The sequence below is a fragment of the Mobula hypostoma genome, chromosome 14, assembly GCF_963921235.1.
Source record: "Mobula hypostoma chromosome 14, sMobHyp1.1, whole genome shotgun sequence".
Taxonomy (NCBI): domain Eukaryota; kingdom Metazoa; phylum Chordata; class Chondrichthyes; order Myliobatiformes; family Myliobatidae; genus Mobula; species Mobula hypostoma.
In genome coordinates, this window is record NC_086110.1 from 69,809,173 (window position 1) to 69,836,671 (window position 27,499).

The 27,499-nt window shown below is 41.7% G+C and overlaps 1 protein-coding gene across 1 annotated transcript in view; it reads right to left on the reverse strand.

Annotated features, from left to right (window-relative positions):
• Positions 1-27,499, reverse strand: part of cdh8 (cadherin 8) — a 355,456-nt gene that overhangs the window by 38,919 nt on the left and 289,038 nt on the right. Inside the window, exons 8-10 of the mRNA XM_063067229.1 lie at positions 27,279-27,415; positions 13,247-13,368; positions 7,384-7,501 (exon numbers count right to left, since the gene is read on the reverse strand). Coding sequence (XP_062923299.1) covers positions 7,384-7,501; positions 13,247-13,368; positions 27,279-27,415 — 377 coding nt within the window. The remainder of the gene's footprint in view (positions 1-7,383; positions 7,502-13,246; positions 13,369-27,278; positions 27,416-27,499) is intronic.

The following is a 27,499-nucleotide window of genomic DNA, read 5'->3' on the forward strand; positions in this document are numbered from 1 at the left end:
AAAGGGGTGGGGGAGGGGAGGCATGGAGATGATAGGCAGGAAAGGTGAAGAAGGAATAGGGGAAAACACAATGGGTAGTAGAAGGAGGCGGAACCATGAGGAAGATGATAGGCAGTTGGGGGAGCGGGCAGAGTGACATTGGGATAGGGGAAGGGAGGGGGAGGGAATTACCGGAAGTTGGAGAATTCTATGTTCGTACCAAGGGGCTGGAGACTACCTAGACGGTATATGAGGTGTTGCTCCTCCAACCTGAGTTTAGCTTCATCATGGCAGTAGAGGAGGCGATGTATGGACATATCTGAATGGGAGTGGGAAGCAGAGTTGAAGTGGGTGGCTACTGGGAGATCCTGTCTGTTGTGGCAGAGGGAGCGGAGGTGCTCAACGAAGCAGTCCCCAATCTGCGTCGGGTTTCACCAATGTAGAGGAGGTTGCACCGGGAGCACCGGATGCAATAGATGACCCCAACAGACTCACAAGTGAAGCGTTGCCTCACTTGGAAGGACTGTTTGGGGCCCTGAATGCTGGCAAGAGAGGAGGTGTAGGGACAGGTGTAGCACTTGGGCTTACAGGGTTAAGTGCCGGGTGGGAAATCCGTGGGGAAGGACGTGTGGACCAGGGAGTCGCGGAGGGACTGATCCCTGCAGAAAGCGGAGAGGGGTGGAGAGGGAAAGATGTGCTTAGTGGTGGGGTCCTGTTGAAGGTGGCGGAAGTTGCGGAGGATAATGTGCTGGATCCGGAGGCTGGTGGGGTGGTAGGTGAGGACAAGTGGAACTCTGTCCCTGTTGTGGTGGCGGGAGGATGGAGTCAGAGCGGAAGTGTGGGAAATGGAGGAGATGTGGGTGGGGGCATCATTGATGACAGCAGAAGTGAAACCACGATCCTTAAAGAAAGAGGACATTTGAGATGTCCTGGAACGGAAAACCTCATCCTCGGAGCAGATGCGGCAGAGATGGAGGAACTGGGAATAGGGAATGGCAGTTTTGCATGTGGCAGGGTGGGAAGAGGTATAGTTGAGGTAGTTATGAGAGTCAAATATCCATATCTCACCCCTTGCTTAACTTTGAAGCATCTTCTGGCATTAATCCCTACTTAATCAAAGTTGCCTACTTGCGACCTTTGAATTTCCGCTGCCAACTTCCTAAACTCTGACATTCCATCATGAATTCTCATCTTCCTGTTTCTTAATAATTTCTTCATTAAAGCTTGCCATTTTGACTAATCTTTTGGCAAATTAACCTAAAATTTTACATGGACTTAGCATTAATTTTTGAGAATCATTTCTTTCAGCAATTATGATTGCGAGCTAAATGTTGGTCAGGTCATAAAGAAGAACATCTTCATTGATAGAACATATAACAATAGAACAGCACAGGACCAGTCTATTCATCCCACAATATGTGTGCCAACTATGATGCCAAATTAAACTAGTTCTATCTGCCTGCACATGATTGTTATCCCTCCGTTCTCTGTATGTTTGTGTCTATCTAAATGCCTCTTAAACACCACTATTCTATGTGTTTCTACCACACCCTCTCGCAGCCCACCCTGGCAGCTAACAATCTCTGTGTAAAAAAATTATTTTTCTGATTATCTCCTTTGAACTTCCCCCTCCCACTTCAAAGCTCTGCCGTATGCTATCTGATACTTCCACCCTGAGGAAAAGATACTGATGATCTACCCTATGCATTCCTCTCAGAACGTTATGATCTTAGTGTCAGAGAGACATAGAAAAGTACAGCACAGAAACAGGCCCTTCAGCTCATCTAGTCTGCACCAAACCATTTAAACTGCCTACTCCCATCAACCTTCACTGGGATCATAGACCTCTATACCCCTACTTTCCATGTACCTATTCGAACTTCTCTTAGACATTGAAATCCAGCTGGCATGCGGAACATGCACCGGCAGCTCGTTCCACACTCACCATCCTCTGAGTGAAGAAATGACCCCTCATGTTCCCCTCAAACTTTTCAACTTTCACCCTTAACCCATGACCTCTACTGTAGTCCCACTCAGTGGAAAAATCCTGCATGTATTCACCCTATCTATACCGCTCATATTTTTGTACAGTATCTGCCTATCAAATCTCCCCTCATTCTTCTATGCTCCAGGGGATAAAGTCCTAACCTGTTCAATCTTTTCTTATAACTCAGGTCCTCCAGTCCCAACAACATCCTTGTAAATTTTCTCTGCACTCTTTCAACTTTATTTACATCTTTCCAACATGTAGATGACCAAAACTGCTCCAAATTAGGCCTCAGCAACATCTTATACAATGTCAACTTGAACTGATCTTCTATCAGCAATTTTATCAACTTCATCATCATAACATTGGCCTATTTGAAAGAGAGCAGAAGAGGCCTCATTTTTAACATCACAGTAGAAGGCCAAAAGCCCATATTCCCCATGAGATACTTGGGCTCAACAGATTGACAAGCAGGAAGGGGCAGCAGTAGATGGGGCAGCCCCTTCAATAACAATAACAAATATAAGCATATTTTTTGTACACATCAGAGAATAAAATTCCATATGTGCTGCTTTGAAAGTAGATTGAAATAAATATGTGTTTTTCTATGGCATCAATTTTAATTGGTCTGTCACATGGGATCATAATGTCTGCATCCACTCTACTCTTCCATTGGGCAAAAGGTACTAAATCCTGGAAACACACAATACTAGGCAAGGGACTGTTCTAATCTCACTATTATACAGCTCTTAAACAGACCTATTGCACAATAAAGTTGAATTCTTGCACTGCAAATCCACATTTCAATGACTTACTCCTTATTGTCTACCTGCACTACATGGATTCTGTAACTGTATCAATGTGTTCTACATTCTTTTACCGTTTTTCCCTTTACTTAATTTACTTAGATTTACTTAGATTTCGACAGATTCGTATGGATAGCATGTAAAGCAAAATTTCTCACTGTATCTCAGTATAGTGAAGATTTAAGATTAGCTTTATTTGTTGCAAGTACATCGAAGCATCTGAACAAATGGAGCCAAACAATGTTCGCATCATCATTTGTGATGTGTCGAGACAGCCTGCAAATGTTGCTATGCTTCTACTGCCAACATAGCATACGCACAATCCTAACCGTACATCTTTGGAGCTCGGCAAGAAACTAGAGCCTCTAGAGGGGAATCATGCAGTCACTGGGAGAATGTACAGATAGTGGCAGCTATTTAATCCCAATCTACAGATTGCTTGCACTGTAAAGGGTAGCAAGGTAGCATAGCCATTAGCAAGATGTAGTGACAGCTCAGGGCGTCAGAGTTCGGTGTTCAATTCAGATGTCACCTGCAAGGAATCTGTACATTTTCCCCATGGAGTGCGTGAGTTTTCTCAGAATCCTCCAGTTTCCTCCCGTAATCCAAAGGTATACCAGGTAGGTTAATTGGTCATTGTAAATTGTCCCATGATTAGGCTAGGGTTAAATCAGGGGTTGCTGGGCAGTTAGTCTCAAAGGGCTGGAAGGGCCAATTCCACACTGTATCTTGTGGAATAGTAAAAGAACTAAAGTGTTACGCTAACCATTACACTACTGTGTTGAAATGATAAACCAATGAACAATTAATGCTGAGCTCTGAAATTTTCTCTGTAAATATTCCCTTCTTCCTGGTCCTCACTTTTATTATAGTGGACTTCTTTTTATCTAAATAGACAATAGAACTTGACTTTATGACTTCTCATAAAGGAGATAAACACATCTACATGAAAAGTTGACACAGGAAAGCGGCATCCATCATTAGGGACCCCCACCACCCAGGTCTTGCCCTCTTCTTGCTGTTGCCATCAGGAAAAAGGCACAAGAGCTTCAATATTTACACCGCCAGTTTCAGGAACAGTTATTACCTCTCAACCAACAGGCTCTTGAACCAAAGGGGATAATTCCATTCAATTTTACTTACCCCATCATTGAAATAGTTCCACAAACTATGGATTTACTTTCCAAGACTCTTCATCTCATCTTCTAGATATTTATTGTGTGTTTACTTATTATTGCTATTTCTTTCTTTTTGTATTTGCACTTCTGCATATTGGTTGAATTCCCAAATTGGTGCAGTTTTTTCATTGATTCTATTAAGGTTATTATTCTATTATGGATTATTGTGTATGCTGTCAAGAAAATGAATCTCAGCGTTATATATGGTGACCCAGATGTAATTGAAAATAAATTTATTTTGAACTTTCGAAGTTTGAACTCACTATAACATTGCTGCATGACAACAGCTCTCTTTACAACTACTGAGTATAAATTTCAAAGATTATACTTCAAAGTTCAAATTACATTCATTAACAAAGTATGTATAAATTTTACAACCTTAAGGTTTGTCCTCCTTACAGTCAGCCACAAAACAAGAAACCCGAAATAATCCATTAAAAATAAAGACTAGCAAACACTCAATGTGCAGAGAGAGAGAAAAAACTTACATGTATGTTGATTGGGTAGGAGGTGGAATACTTCTTTAGGATGAATAAAATTGTGGAGTCGCTTTGGTTAGGCAGAACACCATATAAAGGGTCCATGGAGATGGGGGTGGACATCCTATATGGAACTCTATCCTTCAACATCTCATTTTATTGCAATCCTTAAGATGCTTCAAAATAAAAAAAGGCAAAGTTTTTGTCCCCTCACCTGAAATCTTCCATTTCCTAAAACTGTAATCACCTTTTGTTCCTTCTTCTGTCATTTAATTTCACCAGCCTATTAAAAACATTCCCTTCTCTCTCTGCCCCTCGTACTTTTTCAATACAGTGTACAGCATCATACACTGGATGAATTCCTCCATCAGTAACTATCAGGAATTAATGCATAGTTTTACAGTTTTGTAGTAGAGTTCTAATTTGTTCTGTCAGGGTTTTGGGGCCTGAGGTGAAGTCAGGCTGGTTCAGCTAGCTGCTCCACTTTGAACTGAACTAAGGGATCGTGGAAGGACTCACTTTGTAAACTTCAGTTCATGACCCTATTTGCTTGCATTATCATGCACGATTTGTTATTTTTTTCTCTCTACACATTGGATGTTTGACAGTTTTCTTTTTTTTTAATAGTTCCTCTGGGTTTCTTTGTTTCGTGGCTGCCTCTAAGGAGATGAATCCCAAGATTGTATAAAATAGACATACTCTGAAAATAAGTGTACTTTGAACTTTGAACTTTGATTTCATTGAAATACATGTTGTTACTCAGCTAAACAGTAGTTTTTATTTTTATACCTTTTTAAGTATTTCCAAAAGCTTTGGCTAACTGGGGCAGCCGCTTAATTGGACCAAAATGTATCGGCCCCAATGTGTACCAATTAACCAGAATACACTGTATTTATATTTCAGCATCTAGCAAACAATGCCCATCCCTATTTTCGTTTGAGAAGGTGGAAACTACTGGTTAGAGTTTGTAAGACATAAGCATGCTATGTTGGTGCCAGAAGCATGGTGACTCTTGCAGGTCCCCCCTCCCCCTGCATATATTTGGACTGTGTTCACCATTGATGCCAATGATGGATTTCACTGTATGTCTCAGTGCTTCAATGTACATGTGACAAATGATCAGTCTCTCTCCCTCCCTCTTGCTCCATGCTGCCGAAGGAAGGTGCTGGAGTCTTGGGTCTTGGGTAAGGTTTAATCAATGCAATTTGTAGATGTTATGATTTGTTCCTTGTTCTGAGTTATTCCTTTTTTGTTGCTATTTTGTGCCACTTTGATCAGAGCAGACCGACTGTGCGGCCTGCAGTTAGGGTTGCCAACTTTCTCACTCCCAAATAAGGGACAAAAGTAGCAGTCAAATACGGGACACTTGTGTTTACCCTGAGAAAGACTACCATGTCCATGAAGCCTTGTGCGGGCACCTGTGTGTGTCTGCGTGACGTGCGCATTGCGCATGCGTGTACGTGCCAATTTTTTTCGAAAAATTGGTTTTGGCTTAATCTTCCCGACTACATTATTTCTACTTTATATAGACTGTGTATTTATCATATCATTCCTGCTTTTACTGTATGTTAGTGATATTTTAGGTTTTATGTGTTATTTGGTATGATTTGGTAGTTTATTTTTTGGGTCTGGGAATGCTCAAAATTTTTCCCATAAAAATTAACGGTAGGTGCTTCTTCACTTCATGCCATTTCAGCACGAAAGGTTTCATAGGAACGCTCTAACTTGGCGGGGGAAATGCGGGACAAAGTCAGTCCCATAAGGGACAAACCAATTTAGTCCAATATGCGGGATATCCAAGCTAATACGGGACAGTTGGCAACCCTACCTGCAGTCAACGAATGACACAGCGCTAAATTGAACTGAACTGATTTTTGTTTCTCTTCTATATGATGTATTGCATTGAACTGCTGCTGCTAAGTTAACAAATTTCATGTCACATGCTGGTGATAATAAACTTGGTTCTGATTCTAATTGTGAACTAAACTGAACATTATGAGACTGTTGCAATGACTCTGTGGTTTGATATTTTCTATTTTGTGCTTTTTTTTTTCCTGTTTGCACAATTTGTTCTGTTTTTGCATGTTGGGGGTTTGGTGTTTTCTTTGAATGAGTTCCATGTTGTTTCTTTGCTTTGTGGCTGACTGTGGGAAAACCAATCTCTGGGTTGTATATTGCATACATAATTTGATAATAAAGGTACTTTGAATCTGTGAAAAATAAAGCTAATCTTCATCTCTTTTATCTTTACATTTTATGCCACCTTGAATTAGCCATTTCCACTTTCGGAAAAAGTTTTTGACTATTCATTCGAACTATGCATTATGTACATCTCTTTTAAGTCACATCTCATCCTCCTTCACTCCAAAGAGAAAATCCATAGCTTGCTCAACCCGTCCTCATAATCATGCTCTCCAATCCAGGTAGTATCTGCACACTCTTCTGCATCCTCTTTAACTCTTCTACTTCCTTCTTATAATGAGGCGGCCAGCATAATAATGAACAATCATAAGCTAATCCCATTAGGTGATGTTTCAGGTTGAAAATGCTTCAACAGAATTGAGAAAAAGAGAAATAAACTTTCTTATGACTCCTCCATCCCCAAATTAACTCAAAATATTTTATAACTCAAAAGGCACTAAATAGGTGGTGCCGACCTCTGTATCTTTCCATTGTCTGTCATCCCTAATAATTAAAGATTTTGGCGAGAGACACAATTATATAAATTAAAAGAGATAAAACCAACACAAAAAATTACTTGGTTTATCTGCAAACTGCTGCTATCTGCTAGGGTGACAATTGCCTTCGGAACAGATAATCCTTCAGCTAATTAGTGTCAATTGTAATTAAGATTGAAGGGCACTGCAGCCCAGTCCAAGCTGCCCTGATGGTTTAAGTAGAAGTGAGATTGCGCTGCAGGGAGACCTGACGGTCTTTATACTGAGCATGTTTACCTGCATTGTTCTTGATCGTGAAGTTTGGGTTCCTGGAAACCTCAGGCGCCAGGCTGTAGAAAAAATACTGTCCAGTCTTTGGGTCATCTCTGTCTGTTGCACTGACCGTCTGAATCACCTGTTAATAAGTGAGTGTGGAAAAGGAACAAAAAAAAACATGCATTTGCATAGCCTCTTGAGAGCTGAAAGAGCTTTAGAGTTTATGAAGTACTTTTCAAAGACAAGTCGGTGCTTTTGGAAAAATTCTGAACAGCATGAACCCATAAGCACGACCTCACCCTTTGCTCTCTTTTTGCCTAGTTATTTATATTTATATATCTCTTATTGTAATTTATAGTAATTTTTATGTGTATTACACTATACTGCTGCCACTAAACAAAGCATTATGCAACATATATTAAACCTGGTGACGGGTTGGAGATGTCACTACCAAAGGAAGTGTAAGGTGCTTCTTCCCTCCACTACCTTGCAGGTCGACCTTGGGTCAGGTGTACCTGCTTAGCCCACTACCCCCACTCCCATGATTGTTCTTGGTAAATTTTTCTACAGAAGCAGTTTTCCATTGTCTTCTTCTGGGCAGTGACTTTATAAAATGGGTAACCCCTGTCATTATCAGGTGGTGGATGGTCATATGAAAAACTGCTGTGTATCACAAGTCCCGATTATGCAACCACTGACGCCAGGCAGCACATCTCTGAAGAGTGTTGATAATGGCTGGGGTCAGTTGACTTATAAAGATGCTGCCCAGACAAAGTCAATGGCAAATCACTTCTGCAGAAAAATTTGCCAAGAACAATCACGGTCACGGAAGGACCATGATTGCCCATGTCATACGAAATGGCACATAATGAATGAATGAACCTGATTCTGATTATGGTTCTGCCTGATTTACACAGCAAGATTTGGTGGGATATGGACTAAATATTGGCAAGCGGGACTTGCTTAGATGTCGCCATGGTCAGCAGAGATGACTTGGGCTGAAGGGTCTGTTTGCATGCTGCTTGCGGTGCCACGGTACCAGTTAACGCCACACTATTACAGCTCAGAGTGCTGAAGTTCAGAGTTCAGTTCTGGCGACCTCTGAACAAAGATTATATATCCTTCCCGTGACCATGTGAGTTTCCTTTGGGTGCTCTGGTTTCCTCCTACTGACCAAAGACGTACCAGTTAGTAGGTTATGATCAGAGATTAAGGGAGCTAGGGCTTTACTCTTTGGAAAGAAGGAGGATGAGAGGAGACATGATAGAGGTGTACAAGATAATAAGAGGAATAGATAGAGTGGATAGCCAGCACCTCTTCCCCAGGGCACCACTGCTCAATACAAGAGGACATGGCTTTAAGGTAAGGGGTGGGAAGTTCAAGGGGGATATTAGAGGAAGGTTTTTTACTCAGAGAGTGGTTGGTGCGTGGAATACACTGCCTGAGTCAGTGGTGGAGGCAGATACACTAGTGAAGTTCAAGAGACTACTAGACAGGTATATGGAGGAATCTAAGGTGGGGGATTATATGAGAGGTAGGGTTTGAGGGTCGGCACAACATTGTGGGCTGAAGGGCCTGTACTGTGCTGTACTATTCTATGTTCTATGTTAACTGGTCATTGTAAATGGTGCTGAGATTAGGCTAGGGTTAAATAGGTGTGCTACTGGGTGGTGCGGCTCGTTAGGCCAGAAGGGGCTGTCCGCACGGTATAAGTAAATCTTCTATGATTCTAATGAACCCGTTCTAGAAAATGTGATATTGAACAGGTAATTGTTTTTAATTTGACCAAAAGGCAAGTTTTTCTCTAGGATGCCGAGGATAACCAATGTGCAAGTGATGCAGCGAGATGTACTTCATCCCTCTGAATTAGCAGACAAGGCTTGTTGATCAATGAGCAAAATAACTGTCTCACACTTCCAGCGACCTACTTTCAATGTGACAATTGATCCCATCTATGTGGAGTTTGTATGTTCTTCCTGTGATTACATGGGCTTCCTCCCACATTCCAAAGACTAAAGACCATAAAACAATAAGATATTGTAGAATTAGGCCATTTGGCCCGGTGGTCTGCACTGCCATTCCACCATTCCATCTGATTTATTATCCCTCTCAACTCCATTCTCCTGCCTACTCCTTATAACGTTTGATGCCCTGACTAATCAAAAATCTATTAACTTCTGTGTTAAATTTACCCAAATGACTTGGCCTCTGTGGCAATGAAATTCACAAATACACCATCTCATCTCTGTTCTTAAGGAAGATTGTTTGGTTAGTGGGTCTGTGTAAATTCCCCCAGAGTCTCGTTGAGTAGTAGAATTTGTGAGAAGTCAATGGGAATGGGGTAGGAATAAAAATAGGATTGGTATAGAATTACCAGACAATTGAATTCAAGAGCCATGAGGTAATTTTGCAGCTCTATAAAACACTGATCAGACCACACTTGGAGTATTATAAACACAAGAGACTCTGCAGTTCCTGGCAATCCAGAACAACACACAAACTATGCTGAAGGAACTCAGCGGGTCAGGCAGCATCTAGAGAGAGGAATAAATAGTTGACATTTTGGGTCAAGGCACTTCACCTGGACTGGAAAGTGAGAGGGAAGAAGCCAGAATAGGAAGGTGGGAGGAGGGAAAGGAGGACAACTTTGAAGGTGATAGCTGAAGCGAGGTAGATGGGAGAGGGGAAATGAAGTAAAAACCTGGGAGGTGATGAATGGAAAAGATAAAGTGCTGGAGAAGAAGGAATCTGATAGGAGAGGAGTGTAGATCATGGGAGAAAGGGAAGGAGGTGGGGCACCAGGGGGAGCTGATGAAATTAATAAGGTCAGCATGGGTGCATGAAGCAGCACTAATGCAGTCATCAATGTAGCACAGAAGTATAGAAAGAGGTAGAGGGTATTATCAGGGAAAGCTTGGAACATGGACTGTTCCTCGTAGCGAATGAGAAAGCAGGCATAACTGGGGCCAATCGCTTTATCTTGAGTTTGGAGAAAGTTGGAAGAGCCAAAAAAGAAGTTAGTGAGAAGTTAGTTAGAAGACGGAGGAGGGTGGTGGTGGAGAGGGACTGGTCGGGTCTGTTGTCAAGAGAGAAGTGGAGAGCTTTAAAGCCTTCTTGATGGGAAATAGAAATGTATAGTGGCTGGACATTCATGGTAAAAATGAGGCGATCAGGACCTGGGAATTGAAAGTTGTACACTAGGAGTATTATGTTCATTTCTGGACCCCTCATTATAGGAAGGATGTGGAAGGTTCAGGGAGGGTACAGAAGAGACTTATTAGGATGCTGCCTGGATCAAAGAGCATGTTGTATGAGGATAGGTTGAGTAAGCTAGGCCTCTTCTCTTGGGAGCAAAGGAGGATGAGAGGTGGCTTGATAGAGGTGTACAAGATGCTAAGAGGCAATAGATAGAGTGGAGTGCCAGAAACTTTTTCCCAGGATGGAAGTTGCTAATATGGAGGAGTATAAATTTAAGGTGATTGGAAGAAAGTATGGGGGGGAAGTCTGATTTCTTTATGCAGAGTGGTGACTGTGTGAAACAAGGCAATCAGGGGTAGTGATAGAGGAAGATGCATTTGGGATATTTAAGAGACTCTTAGGCACATGGAATAAAGAAAAACAGAGGTCTATGTGGGAGGAAAGTGTTAGATTGCTCTCAGAGTAGGTTAATAGGCACAACATTGTGGGTCAAAGGGCCCATGCTGTGCTGTACTGTTCTATATTCTGTGTATTATCTACTGTAAATGGGCAGTTAATGTAGCCTCAGTGGGCAGAGGGCCTGTTTCATGTTGTACGTCAATGTGAAAGATGTGAATTCTCGTAAGAAAATGAATCCCAGGGTTGTATATGGTGGCATGTACGTATGTACTTTGATAAAAATTTACTTTGAACTGTGAACATCCCTCAGCAGTGGGACTTCAGACAGTTTTGAGAGTGATTCCACTGTGTCACTGTAAAGATAAGTAATAGGCATAAAGAGAACAGGGACTGAGGCAATCGGCAGAGCCTGCTACTGATGCCTTAGCAGCAAAGACACATTAATTCACTTAAAAAATATGATTTCTTTAAAATTCCAAGGAAACTGTTCCTTGAAAGAACTCCCATGATTTTGCCTTTTGCAAAATACTTTACATCCATGTATGTTTCCTCGCTAAACTCCCAACCTTCCTGTTCAGATAGCACTGAGAGTTGTTGTGGTGTCTACCCATGTCAATTAGACTTCAGCATCTTTCTATAGAACTCTTCAATAGGACACAAGTTTAAGGAGAACAGGGAAAGGAATAAAAAGGATAGTATGCATATGGAATGAGATACCAGAGGAAATGGCTGAGGCAGGGAGAAGAACATTAAAAAGCCTTTTGGGTCGATACTTGGGTAGAAAAGGCTTAGAGGGATATTTATATATTTATTTAATGATAGAGTGTTAAGTAGGCTCCTCCAACCCTCCGAGCCACACTGCCCTGGCAACCTTACAACCCCTATGAACACTGACTTAAAATCATTGGACAATTTACAATGTTCGATCAACCTACCCGGTACACCTTTGGACTGTGGGAGGAAACTGGAGCACCCAGGGGAAACCCATGCATTCCATGGGGAGGACGTACAGAGATTCCTTACAGAATGGTGCTGGAATTGAACTCTGAACTCCAGAACGCCATGAGCTGTAACAACATCGCGCTAACCCCTACGCTACTGTGGCACCCGGAGATAAGGGGCAAACACAGGCAAATGGAACTAACTTAGAAGGTCATCTTAGTCAACATGGGCTAGAAGGGTTGAAGGGCCTCTTTCTGAGCTGTGTGACTCTGTTCTTAAGTATTTAAAACAAATTCTAACCATGAAGCAGTCAGAGTATCATTAGCAATATAACTGTTTTTAAAAACTCCTGTCTAGAGAGAAGGCAAAGCATTAGGTCATCCAGCCTTTGTCTACGTGTAACTCCACACCATAACAACATAGTTAATGCCAGAAATCTGTTGTAATGGGGTCAAAACGACACTTACACAACTGCTTCACTATCACACTTTGGGACAAAGAGACAGGCGATAGATTTCAAAGTTTTGGTGCAAAACGTTTCAATGTACTTGAGACAAATAAAGGTAATCTTTAGATCTTTAAGTTCTACTGTGAATTTGTATAACATCGACTCCAGAAGTGCCATGTGGATGAGGTGGGTGCTGGTTAGGTGTGGATAACAAACACGAGAAAGTCTGCCGATGCTGGAAATCGAAAGCAATACACACAAAATGCTGGAAGAACTCCATAGGTCAGGCAGCATCTATGCAAATGAATAAACAGTTGATGTTTTTTTGGTTGAGACCCTCCTTCAGGACTGGAAAGGAAGGAGGAAGATGTTAGAATAAAAAGTTTGGGGAAAGGGAAAGGAGGATAGATAGAAGGTGATAGGTGAAACCAGGATGATAGGAAAGGTCAAGAGCTGGAGAAGAAAGAATCTGATAGGAGAGGAGAGTGGACAATAAGGAGAAAGGGAAGGAGGAGGGGACCCAGAGGGATGTAATAAGCAGGTGAGAAGAAATGAAAGGTAGGAGTGGGTAATAGAAGAATTGAGGGTTGTGGAAATTTTTCACTATAAGGAGAAATCAATATTTATGCCATCAGGTTGGAGTGCCCCCAGACGGAATATAAAATGTTGCTCCTCCACCCTGAGGGAGGGATCATCTTGGACAAAAGGAAGTCATGGATAGACATATCAGAATGGGAATGGGATTAGGAATTGCAATGTTTGGCCGTCGGGAAGTCCTGGTGAATTTTTGCCTTTCTATTTTCCATTAGTCTCTTGTTTTGATAGGTGCAATACTTAAGTATATGGGAACCAGGAATGGTCACTGAAGCAACTAAGAGTCTTTCCCCTTCCACCCACCTGGCCGGACTTTCCATTCTCGCACAAGTAAGCTTCTGATTGCGAGGAGAGTTCAGGAGCATTATCATTGACGTCAAGAACTTTAATGGCTACAAGCATCCGGGTCACTTGGCTATGATTCCCTGTGGGCAGACAGAAAACGAGAGACTTATTGGTTAGCATTTCAAGCACTGTATTTATATATGCTTAAAAAAACATTATTTATTTCCCTTTATCTTTTTAATTTTGTATTCATAAAATACTGATTCAGTTGTACAGTACATTGATGTTCCTTCATTACAGCAGAACAGTAGAGAACAGGAACAGACCCCTTAACCACCAGGACTGTGCTGATCACAAACCCAAATTCAACTAATTCCTTCTGCCTGCACATAATCCATATCTGTGTGTGCCACAGTAGCACAGAGATTTGTGTGCTGCTATTACAGCTGAGGACATTATGGAGTTTGGAGTTCAGTCCTGGTATTGTCTGTAAGGAGTCCCTGTACGCCCTCCCCACAGAATGCGTAGATTTTCCCTGGGAGCTTCATTTTTCACCCACAGTCAAAAGACATACTGGTTAGGTTAATTGATCACTGTAAATTGTCCCATGATCAGGTTAGAGTTCATCAGGTTTATCGGGGGTTGCTGGGGTGGTGTGGCTCAAGAGGCTGGAAGGGCTAATCCACACTGTATCACTAATTAATAAATATCTCTCTATTTCCAGCATATTCTATATGCCTCTATTGCACCTGAAGATTAATAACAACGATTAGCTTTATTCGTCACATTTATATTGAAACATTAAAACATACAGTGAGATGTATCATTTGCCTCAACAATCAACACAGTCCAGGGATGTGCTGAGGGCAGCCCGCAGGAGTCACCACACTTCCAGCACCAACAGAGCATGCCCATAACTCACTAACCCTAACACATACCTCTACCTCCCTCTGCAATTGGATCCTTGACTTCCTAACCAGAAGGCCACAATCTGCACAGCTTGGTGATAACGTACCCTCCTAGCTGACGATCAACACTGGCACACCTCAGGTGTGTGTGCTTAGCCCACTGCTCTACTCTCTATATGCCCATGACTGTGTGGCTAGGCATAGCTCAAATACCATCCATCAATTTGCTGACGATACAGCCATTGTTGGTAGAATCTCAGGTGGTGACGAGGGGGCGTACAGGAGTGAGATATGCCAACTAGTGGAGTGGTGTCGCAGCAACAACCTGACACTCAGTAAGATGAAAGAGCTGATTGTGGACTTCAGGAAGGACAAGATGAAGGAACACATGCCAATCCTCATAGCGGGATCAGCAGTGGAGGGAATGAGCAGTTTCAAGTTCCTGGGTGTCAAGATCTCTGAGGATCTAACCTGGTCCCAACATATTGATGTAGTTATAAAGAAGGCAAGACAGCTGCTATAGTTCATTAGCAGTTTGAGGAGATTTGGCATCCTAACAAATACACTCAAAAACTTCCATAGATGTACAATGGAGAGCATTCTGACAGGCTGCATCACTGCCTGTTATGGGGGGGTGTGCTACTACACAGGATCAAAAAAGCTGCAGAGGGTTGTAAATCTAGTCAGCTTCATCTTGGGTACTAGCCTACGAAATACCAGGACATTTTCAGGAAGCAGTGTCTCAGAAAGGCAGTGTCCATTATTAAGGACCTCCAGCATCAAGGGCATGGCCTCTTTCTCACTGTTACCATCAGGTAGGAGGTACAGAAGCCTGAAGGCACAGACTCAGCGATTCAGAAATAGCTTCTTCCCTTCTGCCATCCAATTCCTAAATGGACACCAACTCACTTTTTTTAATATACAGTATTTCTGTTTTTTGCTTTTTTTCATGTATTCAATATACGTATACTATAATTGATTATGTATTTATTATTATTTTATTTTATTTATTATATTTTTTTCTTCTATATTATGTATTGCATTAAATTTCTGCTGCTAAGTTAACAAATTTCACGTCACATGTTGGTGTTAATAAACCTGATTCTGATTATCTGCTTCCTCTATCACTCACTTACCCACTAGACTACTCCAACAAAACCTCTCAAAACTGTGGCCTCAATCACAAAGTAAAACAAAGGCAAAAAAGGGGTGGGTTCATCTGCACGGTTCCCCCAAAACTCAGACTCCATGCATATCTGGAAGTGCAGTACGTCATTGTTCCTTTATCAGCTCTGTGTCTAAATCCTGGGCTTCCCTTCCCAACATCATCAGTACAGCCTCTTATGAAGGAGACTCACTACCCTTTTCTTAAAGGCTGGTGAGGATGGACAAATGCCGATGCTGGCAACATCCTAGTGCAAATAATGATAACACTCAGGAGCTTTGATTGTAACAAACCCTTGCATTTCAATACAGCCTTTCACTGGTTCAAAGTTCAAAATTCAAAGTAAATTTACTATCAAAGTATTCCTATATCACCCACAATACATTACCCTGAGATTCATTTTCTTGCAGGCTTTTTCACAATAAAACAAAGAAATACAGTAGAATGAAAAACTACACACAAAGGTTGGCAAATAACCAAGTGCAAAAGATGATAAAAAAATAAATAAATGAACAAAAAAAACTAACATGCAAACAAATAGATAAATGATACTGAGAACACAAGTTGTAGACTCCTTGTAACTGAGTCCATAGGTTATGGCAAGTGAAGTTATCCACACTGGTTCAGGATCTGGCTCAGGGTTCGTGAAACTTAATAGAAATAGTGACGTTTTATTTCATGTTTTCACCTCTCATTAACACAATAGATTTGAGAACCCTAGTTTCATATCCACAAGCCACTCTGTCTCCAGTAACTGTGTTTTGCCTCCTGTTATTTTCAGTCACAGCAATGGTTTGAACATTGGATAGCAGATCTTCACCAGTCCCTTTGTAATTGGTCACTCAACCCTCAATCTCTTGGTCCTTTTCAATAGATCATTTCTGATCTGCATCTCCACTCCATAGATTGGCCTGTGACCTGTTAACAGTTGAAATTTTGCTTCAATTAACTTTAGTCCCAAATGCTCCATTCAAACCCCTGGAATGACACCATATTTGCAAAGTGGTAACAGACTCCCTCTGTTCTTGAATAAGATGGTTCCCAAGATCACCCCAAACAGCTGATCTTTAAATTTAAGGTTATGTCTTCCTATTCTGGACTTAGTTACCAAAGTCAAACTAAATTGATTATCAACTCTGTCATGGGTGGTCCCAAGCCTGGCTGAGAAGTGAGGAAAATTGGTCTTGGGACTAGCAACTCTATCCCTTAAAAACCCGGTGTTGTAGAAACATCAACAGAAGATCTCATCCCTGGGAAAGTAAGGATCTTTGCTGAAATGCTGGGCTACACCTGGACTTGTAAGAGTAGTCCGGAACAGAGGACTCTGGTGAACTGTTGTCAGCAGTCTATGCCCCATTTGGGATGACAGGCTGGAGAAGAAGTAATTGGTTTTCAAAGCATGTATATGTCACGATATAATATACTAACTTGAGATTCATTTCCTTGCAGGCATTTACAGGAAAAGAAATAAATGCAATAGAATTTATGAAAAACAATACATACACAAAATCTAGCAAACAACCAATATCCAACAGAACTCAAATTGAGCAAGTGAAAAAATAATAATACTGAGAAGCTGAATTGTACAGTCCATGAAAGTATCTGTTGTAGAAACAGTTTACTGTTGTGGTGAGTGAAGTTATCCACTCTAGTTCAGGAGTACATCTCCTTTTAAAAATCTCCTGAAGAACACTCCTTAACCCCTAAATACATGGGAGTTCCCTTATTTAACGTAAGGACACATTTGACTTGGAGGCAGTGCTGAGGAGGTTCATGCAATTAATCCTATGATGAGTGACTGCTTAAAGAGGGAAGGTTAAGGTAACGTTCATTGGAATTTATTAGGATAAGGATCGGTCTTACTGAAGTTTAAGGTTCTGGGGGGCTTTGCTGGGAAAATGATGGCAGCACAGCAGTTAGTTTAACGTTTTTACAGTGCCAGAGACCAGAGTTCAATTCCACCACTGTCAGTAGACAATAGACAATAGGTGCAGGAGTAGGCCATTCAGCCCTTTGAGCCAGCACCACCATTCACTGTGATCATAGCTGATCATCCACAATCAGTACCCTTTTCCTGCCTTCTCCCCATATCCCTTCACTCCGCTATTTTTAAGAGCTCTAACTCTTTTCTGAAAGAATCCAGAGAATTGGCCTCCACTGCCTTCTGAGGCAGAGCATTCCACAGAACCACAACCCTCCGTGTGAAAAAGATTTTCCTTAACTCCATTCTAAATTGTCTACCCCTTATTCTTAAACTGTGGCCTCTGGTTCTGGACTCCCCCATCATCAGGAACGTGTTTCCTGCCTCTAGCTTGTACAACCCCCTAATAATCTTATATGTTTCAATCAGATCCCGTCACATCCTTCTAAATTCCAGTGTATACAACCCCAGTCGTTCCAATCTTTCAACGTGACAGTAGGGAGTTTGAATGTTTTCCTCTTGAATTGCATGATTTTCCTCTGGGTGCTTTAGTTTTCTTCCACATTTCAAAGACATACATTTAGTGTTAGGGTTGGTATATTGTGGGCATGCTATATTGACGCTGGAAGTGTGTTGAAGTAGACTTCACCAGCATGTACAGGTTAGTAGGGTAATTGGTTACATGGGTGTAATTGTGTAGCGTGAGCTCACTAGACTGGAAGGGCCGGGTACTGTGCTGTATCTGTATATAAAATAAACAATGTTCACGATGGTGGTGAATATTGGTATCTGGGGTTCAGGCACTCGATGTTGCGGTGTTCATCAAGCTTGGCAATTAGCTTGCAGACGTTTCATCGTCAGTCGAGGTGACATCCTCAGTGCGCAGTCGTTGGTGTTTCTCTCTGTGAGTGCTCGCGTTGATATAGGCCCCTGAATTGTCTCGGTCTTGATTAGCTAGCCCTTCGGTTGACCTTTGAATTCTCTTGGCTCACGTTCTTTTTCCTCTTCGTGGTTCATAGAAGGCATGTATTTTGGTAGAGAACAGGGGGCTATATAAACACCAGCACTCCCAGAGAGAAACACCAGCAACTGTGCACTGAGGATGTCACCTCAACTGGTGATGAAACATCTGCAAGCTAATTGTCAAGCTCGACAAACACTGCAACGTCATAAACAATGATTTATTTGTCAAGAGAACTAAATGGTTCGTAATTAGGTTCTTTCAACCTTATTACCATTGTGTTTGAAATAAAAATAATAAATAAAATGCAGCAAGGACACACAAGGTGAGAATATATCTGAAGTCAAAGAATCAGAGGGAAGGTTTCAAGTCATTGACTTTTCAGACGAACTCTCCTGAATTGTTCCACTGAATCTACACTAACTCGCTCTAAGGCCAACACACCCGTTTTAGTGTTTGGCTGTTCAAATTAAAACTAGACGTGTAAAACATCACGTTTTGCTTGAGGTATTTTGCCTCCAGGACATGAAATTTTCTTCACAAATGTTCCTCTAATTCATTAAAATGCAAAATGCCACTTCATAAATATGTGAAGTGTTTAAATCAATATTGAACACACCAAATAGCAAATAGTAGCTACACTTCGTCTGGGGAAGAAACGATTGCAGGAAATTAATGTAAATCCCACCAAATGATCTGGCAAATATTTCACTTCAACCTGCAGTGTAAACATTCATTTGAGATCCTTTCTAAATTGCTCATTTAGACAAGGAGAAAAGAGTGAATTTCTATCTGTTGCTCACTTGGTATGTGGACTGTGCTGTCAGTTGCAAGGCTTAGAAATTGAGGAGGCCATAAGATATATACTTAGTGAATAAATTCTCAACACAGTTACTGCTAATGTGGTTTTCCTAGTCTATAAGAAGGTCATAGTCTTTAATAATTACACTATTATCCATGACAAATTTTTCTCTAATGTCCCCTTATCTATCACACCTTACACTAACTATCATTAGTAGGGGCCCGTGGACAAGACCATTCAGTGTCTTCTGCCCACTGCAATTGCTCAGCCTCACCCAAACGGATGCAAATTCTACATTTCTGAACAAGGATTCTTTCTCTCCTCTGTTTGCATCCCACCGTTAAGCTGACAGGACTATCCCCATTTTTATTATCCTGCCCATCTCTACTGAAACCATGTGGGAATATTCAATTCCTGACTTTGGTCAACTTGCAACCACATCTCCGGAGAAGGCAAAAACGTCACACGCATTTACTGATGATGATACGGCCCAAGGATGGAAAAGTCCACAAAAAGTGGTGGACACAGCCAAGTGCATCACAGGGAAAAAGCCCACCTCACCACTGGGCAAATCTACAAAGAATGCTACTAGAAGAAAGCAGCGTTCATCATCAAGGACCCCCACCATGCAGGCCATGCTCTTTCTCGCTGCTACCTTCAGGAAGGAGGTCCAAGAGAATTAGGTCCCTTGTCAGCAGGTTCAGGAAGGTTATTACCCTTCAGCCAACAGGCTCCTGAACCAGTGTGGATAACTTCACTCACTTCAACTCTGAATTCATTCTCCAACCTATGGACTCACTTTCGAGGATTCTGAAAAGCAGGTTGTTAGTACTATCTATCTATCTACCCACCTATCTATTTATTTATAATCTTTTTTTTATTTGCACAATTTTTCTTCTTCTGCATATTTGTCTTCTTGTGTAGTTTTTCACTGATTCCATTTTATCTTTTTGTTCTACTGTGAAAGCCTGCAAGGAAATGAATTTCAAAGTAACATCTGCTGACATATACACACTTTGATAATAAACTTACTTTGAACCGATTTTTTTGATAATTGAGACACAAATTTGTCAAAGGAAGAGAGACAGGGGGAGTGGAATCAGAGTGAGAGGAGTTAGTGAAGGGAGAGGAAGAGAAAACTGTGAGCCATTTGGTGGATCTGTGACCATGATGAGTGGCTGGTTAGAGTATGCCAGAATGTGTGTGCTAGAGTAAGCACTGTACTACAAGGAATGCATTGTAGATACAGCACGTGATTAAGAAAGTAAATACAACAATAGGCATTATTGCGGGGACAGATGGAGAAATTCAGTGACAATACTGGGGTTCAACGCAGATAAGTGTGAAGTGGTTCAACCAAGATAGGAGAGAGGTGGTTCATTTTGGTAGGTCAAATATGATGGCAGAATATAGTATTACTGGTAAGACTCTTGGCAGTCTGGAGGATCAGAGGGATCTTGGGGTCCGAGTCCATAGGACAATCAAAGCTGCTGCGCAGGTTGACTCTGTGGTTAAGAAGACATATGGTGCATTGGCCGTCGTCAATCGTGCGACTGCGTTTAGGAGCCGAGAGGTAATGTTGCAGCTACATAGGACCCGGGTTAGAACCCACTTGGAGTACTGTGCTGGGTTCTGGTCGCCTCACTACAGGAAGGATGTGGAAACCATAGAAAGGATGCAGAAGAGATTTACAAGGATGTCGGCTGGACCGGGGAGCATGCTTTATGAGAGCAGGTTCAGTGAACTTGGCTTTTTCTCCTTGGAGAGATGGAGGATGAGAGGTGACCTGACAGAGGTGTATAAGATGATGAGAGGCATTAATCGTGTGGATAGTCAGAGGCTTTTTCCCAGGGCTGAAATGGCTAGCACGAGAGGGCACAGTTTTAAGGTGCTTGGAAGTAGGTACAGAGGAGATGTCGGGGTAAGTTTTTTACGGAGAGCGTGGTGAGTGCGTGGAACAGACTGCCAGTGACAGTGGTGGAGGTAGATATGACAGAGTCTTTTAAGAGACTCCTGGATAGGTACATGGAGCTTAGTAAAATAGAGGTGGATGGGTAACCCCAGTAATTTCTAAGGTAAACACATGTTCGGCAGAGCTTTGTGGGCCGAAGGGCCTGTATTGTGCTGTAGGTTATCGATGTTTCTATGTTTCTGTGTTTCTAAGACTGGCATGCCTAATGTCCTTGAGAAGACAGTGGCAAAGCATTTCACAGACTGCTGGAGCTTTTCATCCCAGTGACATAGAAGGAAAGAAGAGGTCCTTTTAATTCAGGATAGATTGTGACTCAAAAGAAAATGGAAGAGCAACACCTTATATTCCATATGGTAGCCTCCAGACTGATGGAATGAACATCAATTTCTCTAACTTCTGGTAACTTCCCTGCCCCCCTCCTTCTCTCTTTTTCCATTCCCCATTCTGGCTCCGTTCTCACCCTTCCCCTCTTCTTATTCTCACCTGTCTATCATGTCCCTCGGGTTCCCCATCTCCCTTCACTTCTCCCATGGTCCACTACCCTCTCCTATCAGAGTCTTTCTTCTTCAGCCTTTTATCTCTTCCACTTATCTCCACTCAGCAAAATTCAAATTTGAAAATAAATTTTACTATTAAAGTATATATATATGTCACTGTATACTGTATGTTTTTCTGGTGAATGCTCCTATCTGATCCTGTGTACCTGTGAAACTGCTGCAAGTTTTTCATTGCACATGTGCATACATGTGCTTGAGCGTACAACAATAAACTTGACTTTGACTTTGAAACATGAAAATGTTACACATTTCAATGAAATAACCTGTTTCCTTGTAACCATGAAAAGTATAAACCTAATCTACTTAATCTCTTATTAAATGTCAACCTCGCCATCCCATAAAGCAAAATGGTGAACTTTTGCTAACCTTTCTCTCCACCTCTTCTTCAGTGGGGAGATACAGTGTATTCCTTACATAATATTCCAGAGATGACCTCATCAGAACTTTAGGTAATTGAAGCAAAATAAAAATGTAATTGCACTCAAATCCTCTTACAAAAAAGGTTGACGTACCATTCCCTTTCTAGTTGCTCGCTTTAATCACACACTTACTTTCAGTGATTCATGTACAAGGGTGCCTAAACACTCCTTTCAATCTCTCTCCATTTGAAAGTATTCTATTTCTATTTTTTTTACCAAAGTGGATGCCTTTATGTTTTTCCACTTAAGCCTTACTGTCTGCAACATCTTTGCCCATTCACAATAACCTGACTCAGTCTCCTCGAAGCCTCTCCATCCTTTTCTCATAGCAAACATAGCTTTGACAAAGTCATTCAGCATGGAAACAGCACTGCTGTCCCAACATATCCATGCCAAAAAAACTGCCTTTCTAAATGAATCCCTGCCTGTGTTTCAAGCTTATCTCTCTAAACCTTTCCTCTCCTTGTACATTTTTGCTCCACCCATATTCTTTGTATCCACCAGCAGATTTGGTTACATTGCACTTAATCCCTCCTCTGAGTTGTCAACTGCTGAGGTTCCAGCAACCACACCTACACCGTCTCAGTAACCTTCTCCCCCAGACTTGTGATACACACTAAAAACACCGTTCTCTTTTCCCAGTTCCTTTGTCTCCATCGCATCGCATCTGTTTCCCGGATAAAGCTTTCCTTTCCAGAAATCAGAGCTGTCCTCCTTCTTCAAAGAATGGGGTTTCCCTTCCTCCACCTTTGTTGCTGCCCTCACCACGATCTCTTCCATTTTCTTGACATGGGTTCTTACCTCTTACCCAATCTTCCTGCCACGCTCCCCCACAACAGTGATAGAGTCTGTCTTGACCTTACCTCCCACCCTATGAGCCTCCACATACCTATCACCTCCCTCTGCTGTCCCTCTTTCTTCCCTTTCACCCATCGTCCACTCTCCTCTCCTATCAGGTCTCTTCTTCTTCAACCCTTTACCCTTTCCACCTATCTGCTCCCAGCTTCTTACTTCTCCTCCTCCTCCTCCTCCTCCCACCTGGCTTCACCTACCACTTTCTAGCCTGTATGACTTCCCCACTCTCCACCTTCTTATTCAAGCTTCATCGCCCTTCCTTTCCAGCCCTGATGAAAGGTCTTGGCCCAAAACCTTGACTCTTTATTCACTTCCATAGAAGCTACCTGACATGCTCAGTTCCTCCAACACTTTGTTTAATTTACGTGGTACACAGTATAGCCTAGGTTCAGTGGTGTTGAAGGGAATAGAATTTGCAAGGGGTATCAATGCTTTGTGCCAAATGGTGTTGAGTTTACTGAGTGTTGTTGGAATGGTATTCATTCTGACATAGGGAGAGTATTCCAGTTCCCATATCCACCAGTTGAAGGGAAAGAGGGAAGGTGGGCTGGTGAATCATTTTGTCCTACTGGACCCAAGTTCTGAAGCTAGATCATAAAACATAAAAAATAGAACAGCATAGTGGGATGCTTCAGCCCATGATGTTGTGCCAACCTTAAACCTGCTCCACAATCAATCTAACCCTTCCCTTCACAGCCCATAAATCTCTATTTCACTTACATCCATGTCTCTCTCTAAGAGTCTCTTGTATATCTCTAATGCATCAGCTTCTACCATCACTTCCATCAATGTGTTCCGTTCACCAACAGCTCTTAGTGTAACAAACCTCCCTAGACTCCCCTAAACTTTCTCCACTCACCTTAAATAGCCATCCTCTGATATTGGTGATGGCCACTCTGGGAGAAAGGTGCTGGCTATCCACTCTGTCTATACCTCTCATAAATTATCATCATCATTATGGGCCGTGTTGTATGACGTGGGTGATCATGGTCCACTGTTCTTGGAACTTTTTTCGACAGAGGTGATTTGCCATTGTCTTCTTTTGGGCAGTGTTTTTACAAGACAGATGACCCCAGTCATAATCAATACTCTTCAGAGATTGTCCGTCTGGCGCCAGTGGTCTTGTGATATGCACCAGAGGCTCATATGACCATCCATCACCTGTTCCGATGGCTTCACATGACCCTGTTCAGGTGGGGTTCTAAGCAGATGCTACACCTTGACCAAGAGTGACCTGTAGGCTAGCAGAGGGAAGGAGCACCTTACACCTTCTTTGGTAGAGACGTATCTCCACCCCACCACCCACACACCTCTATCAAATCACCTCTCTTAACCTTATACTCCTCTATCAAGTCACCTATCATTTTCCTTTGCTCCGAAGAAGAAAGCTCTATCTCACTCAGCCTTTCCTCACAAGACAGAAGAAGCTCGGATCTCTGTTTTCCAGGTGCTTCTGCACTAGAATAGTCATCTCACTAATCTGTGTCTCAGTTGTAGGAGTATCACCACACCATATAATCCTTCCTCCAGATTTGCCAGTAAAACAAGGTTGAAAGCCATGGGATATTTGGACAGATCATCTATAGTATGTTGGTGGCCATGTCAAGCTATATGAATGACACAGTCACATTGCCACACATTTAAAAGAGTCCAAGAGCTCATGAAGCAATAAATTCCTCTCATCAATGGAAGACTATATAATTTTCCTCAGGTATGCTAGAGGCTATATTAAACATGATGACCATCGTGACGTGGTAACCAAATAAGTGTTACTCATAAAATATAGGAGCAGAATTAGGCCACTTGGTCATATTATTGGCTGTTAGCATTTCTACCTCATTCTCCTGCCTTCTCTCCTTAACCCATCATCTTTTAATCAATTAAGAACCTATAAACCTCTGCTTTAAACATATCCATTGACTTATCTTGCACAGGCAGCAATGTCAATAAATTCCACAGGTTCATCACCCTCTTGCTGAAGTTTTTAATGGACATCTCTTTAGTTTTAGACTGTTCCCTTAGATTCTAGACTAAAGGAAACATCCTCTCTATATCAATTCTTTTGAGACCTTTCTGTTTCCGGTAGGTTTCAATGAGATCCTCTGTCATCCTTGTGAATCCATTGGGAACATTAAATCCTCCTCATATGTTAAGCCTTTCATTCCCTGGATTATTTTTGTGAACATCCTCTGGGCCCTCTCCAGGACCGGCACATCCTTCTCTTGATCTGGGACCCAAAGTTGCTCACAATATTCCAAAAGTGGTCAGACCAATACTTTATAAAATTAGAAATGCGTCCTTGCTTTAATAGTTTAGTCCCTTTGATTTAGGTTGATCCTCTTTACATGGGTCTAAAGGCTATAGTTCAAGCATGCGGCACAGCATATTTTTTTAAAAGTTAACTGTTTCTTTTATCAGCTTCTACTCTGGGATATCGATTACATTAATATGCCTCTATTTCTATGCCCCATTATCTCATTTTCTATTATATACGTGGAGCAAAATATAAATCTGATCCCAGTGAGGAAATATGTACTGGAGAACACAGAACGTTGAACAGTACAGCACAGTACAGTATGAGCCCTTTGGAAATTTTCCAGGTGGTTCCCAACCAGGAATCCACAGATCCCTTGGTTAATGGTACAGGTCCATAGCATAAAAAAGGTTGTGGATTCCTGAGTTAGTCAGATATGATTAAACTGTTCTATTAGTATTGAGAAATATTTAGGTACTGTTTTATTTAGAGATACAGTGTGGAACAGGCCCTTTCAGCCCACTGAACTGTGTTGCCCAGTATCCAATGGATTTAACCCTAGCCTAATCACAGGACAATTTACAGTGGCCAAATAACCTAATAACTGGTATATCTTTGGACTGTGGGAAAAAAACAGAACACCTGGAGGAAATCAATGTGCACATGGGAAGGACACACAAACGTTCTTACAGAGTACACCAAAATTGAACTCCGAACTGCGAATGCCCTGAACTGTAGTAGCAAAACGCTAACCGCTATGCTGCTGTGACACCCCATTTGCTTGCAGAAAGTTGTGAACACAGTGCAGTCCAACACGTAATCCAGCCTCTCCTCCACTCACTGTATTTACAGTTACTGCTGTCTCAGAAAAGCAGCTAACATTGTGAAGGGCCTCTCTTATCAGCTTCATTCTCTGTTTTCCCCTCTCCTTTGGACAGAAAAATCTTGAAAACATGGACCATAACCCAGACCATGCTTTATTCTCGCTAGTGCCATCAGGATGAATGTAAGGAGCCTCAGTACTCCCACCAGCAGGTTCAGGAACAATTGTACCATCAACCATTAGGCTCCTGAACCAAAGGGGAAAACTTCACTCAACTTCACTTGCCTATCATTGAAATGTTCCCACAAACTTTCAAGGGCTCTTCATCTCATGTTCTCAATATTTATTGCTTAATTATTATTATTATTATTATGATGATTATTATTTCTTTCTTTTTGTATTTGCACAGTTTCAAAGGTTTCAAAGGTACAATTTAATATCAGAGAAATGTATACAATATACATCCTGAAATGTTTCTTCTTCATAACCATCCTCGAAAATAGAGTGTCCTAAAGAATGAATGGCAGTCAAATGTTAGAACGCCAAAGTCCCCCCTCAGCTCCGTCCTCCTGCGCGTAAGTGGCAGCGAGCAACAATCACCCCTCCCCCAACCGGCAAAAATAAGCATTGGCACCCGCCACAGAGCACTCAAGCATGAGCAAAGCAACAGCAAAGACACAGACTTGCAGTTACCCCAAAGACTTTGCATTTCACCCGGTATTCGACATACCACAGGCTCTCTCTCTCTCCCCCTTATAAGGGAGAAGGAGGTGTCTCGGTTTTCCCAGCGAGTGAAGTTATCCCCTTTGGTTCAGGAGCCTAATTGTTTGTTGTCTTGCACACTGGTTAAATGCCCAAGTTGGTGCATTTTGTTATGTTTAATATTCTATGCATTATTGTGTATGTCCACAAGCAGATTAATCTCAGTTCTGTATACGTTAATATATACATAAGTACTTACATAATAAATGTACTACGAACTTGGAACTGTGAACCAGACAAAAAAAACAGTTTCTATCTCACTGTTATCAGAATCTGGAACGGAATGTTAACTACGAAAAAGCAAGCACTTGATCTCCCAGTCGACCTCATCATGGCTATTGCTCGTATTTGTCTATTGGCACTGCACTTTCTCTCTAACTGTTACATTATCTTCTGCATTCTTTTCTTTTCTCTTTACTACTTCGGTGTACTTATGCATGGAATAATTTCCACACAGACTAAATATTTTCATTATACCTTGCTACATGTGACGATAATAAATTAATTTCAATTCCCATTATTCATGACCCCATTTACTTCCCCGAACAGTGTCCAGTCCCACTTGTGTCCCCAACAGTGTCCAGCCTTAGTGAAAGTCAACCACTCGGAAGCATCAGGTTGATCCAGTAAATGAACCACAATGTTACGTACGAGTTTCCATGGCGATTATGCTGATATTGTGCCAAACATCAGTCTCTCTGTCTAGAGGCTTTGCCAATGTTATTTTTCCATCATCCGTATTAATGTTGAACAGTCTCTCAAGGTCGGTGTGTCGATCAATGGAATACCTGCAAAACAAAGGCATTCAGTCCTCATGTCAGGAACGGAGCACTCACTCAAAACATAATGCCAGTGAAGGAGTGGGAGGGAGT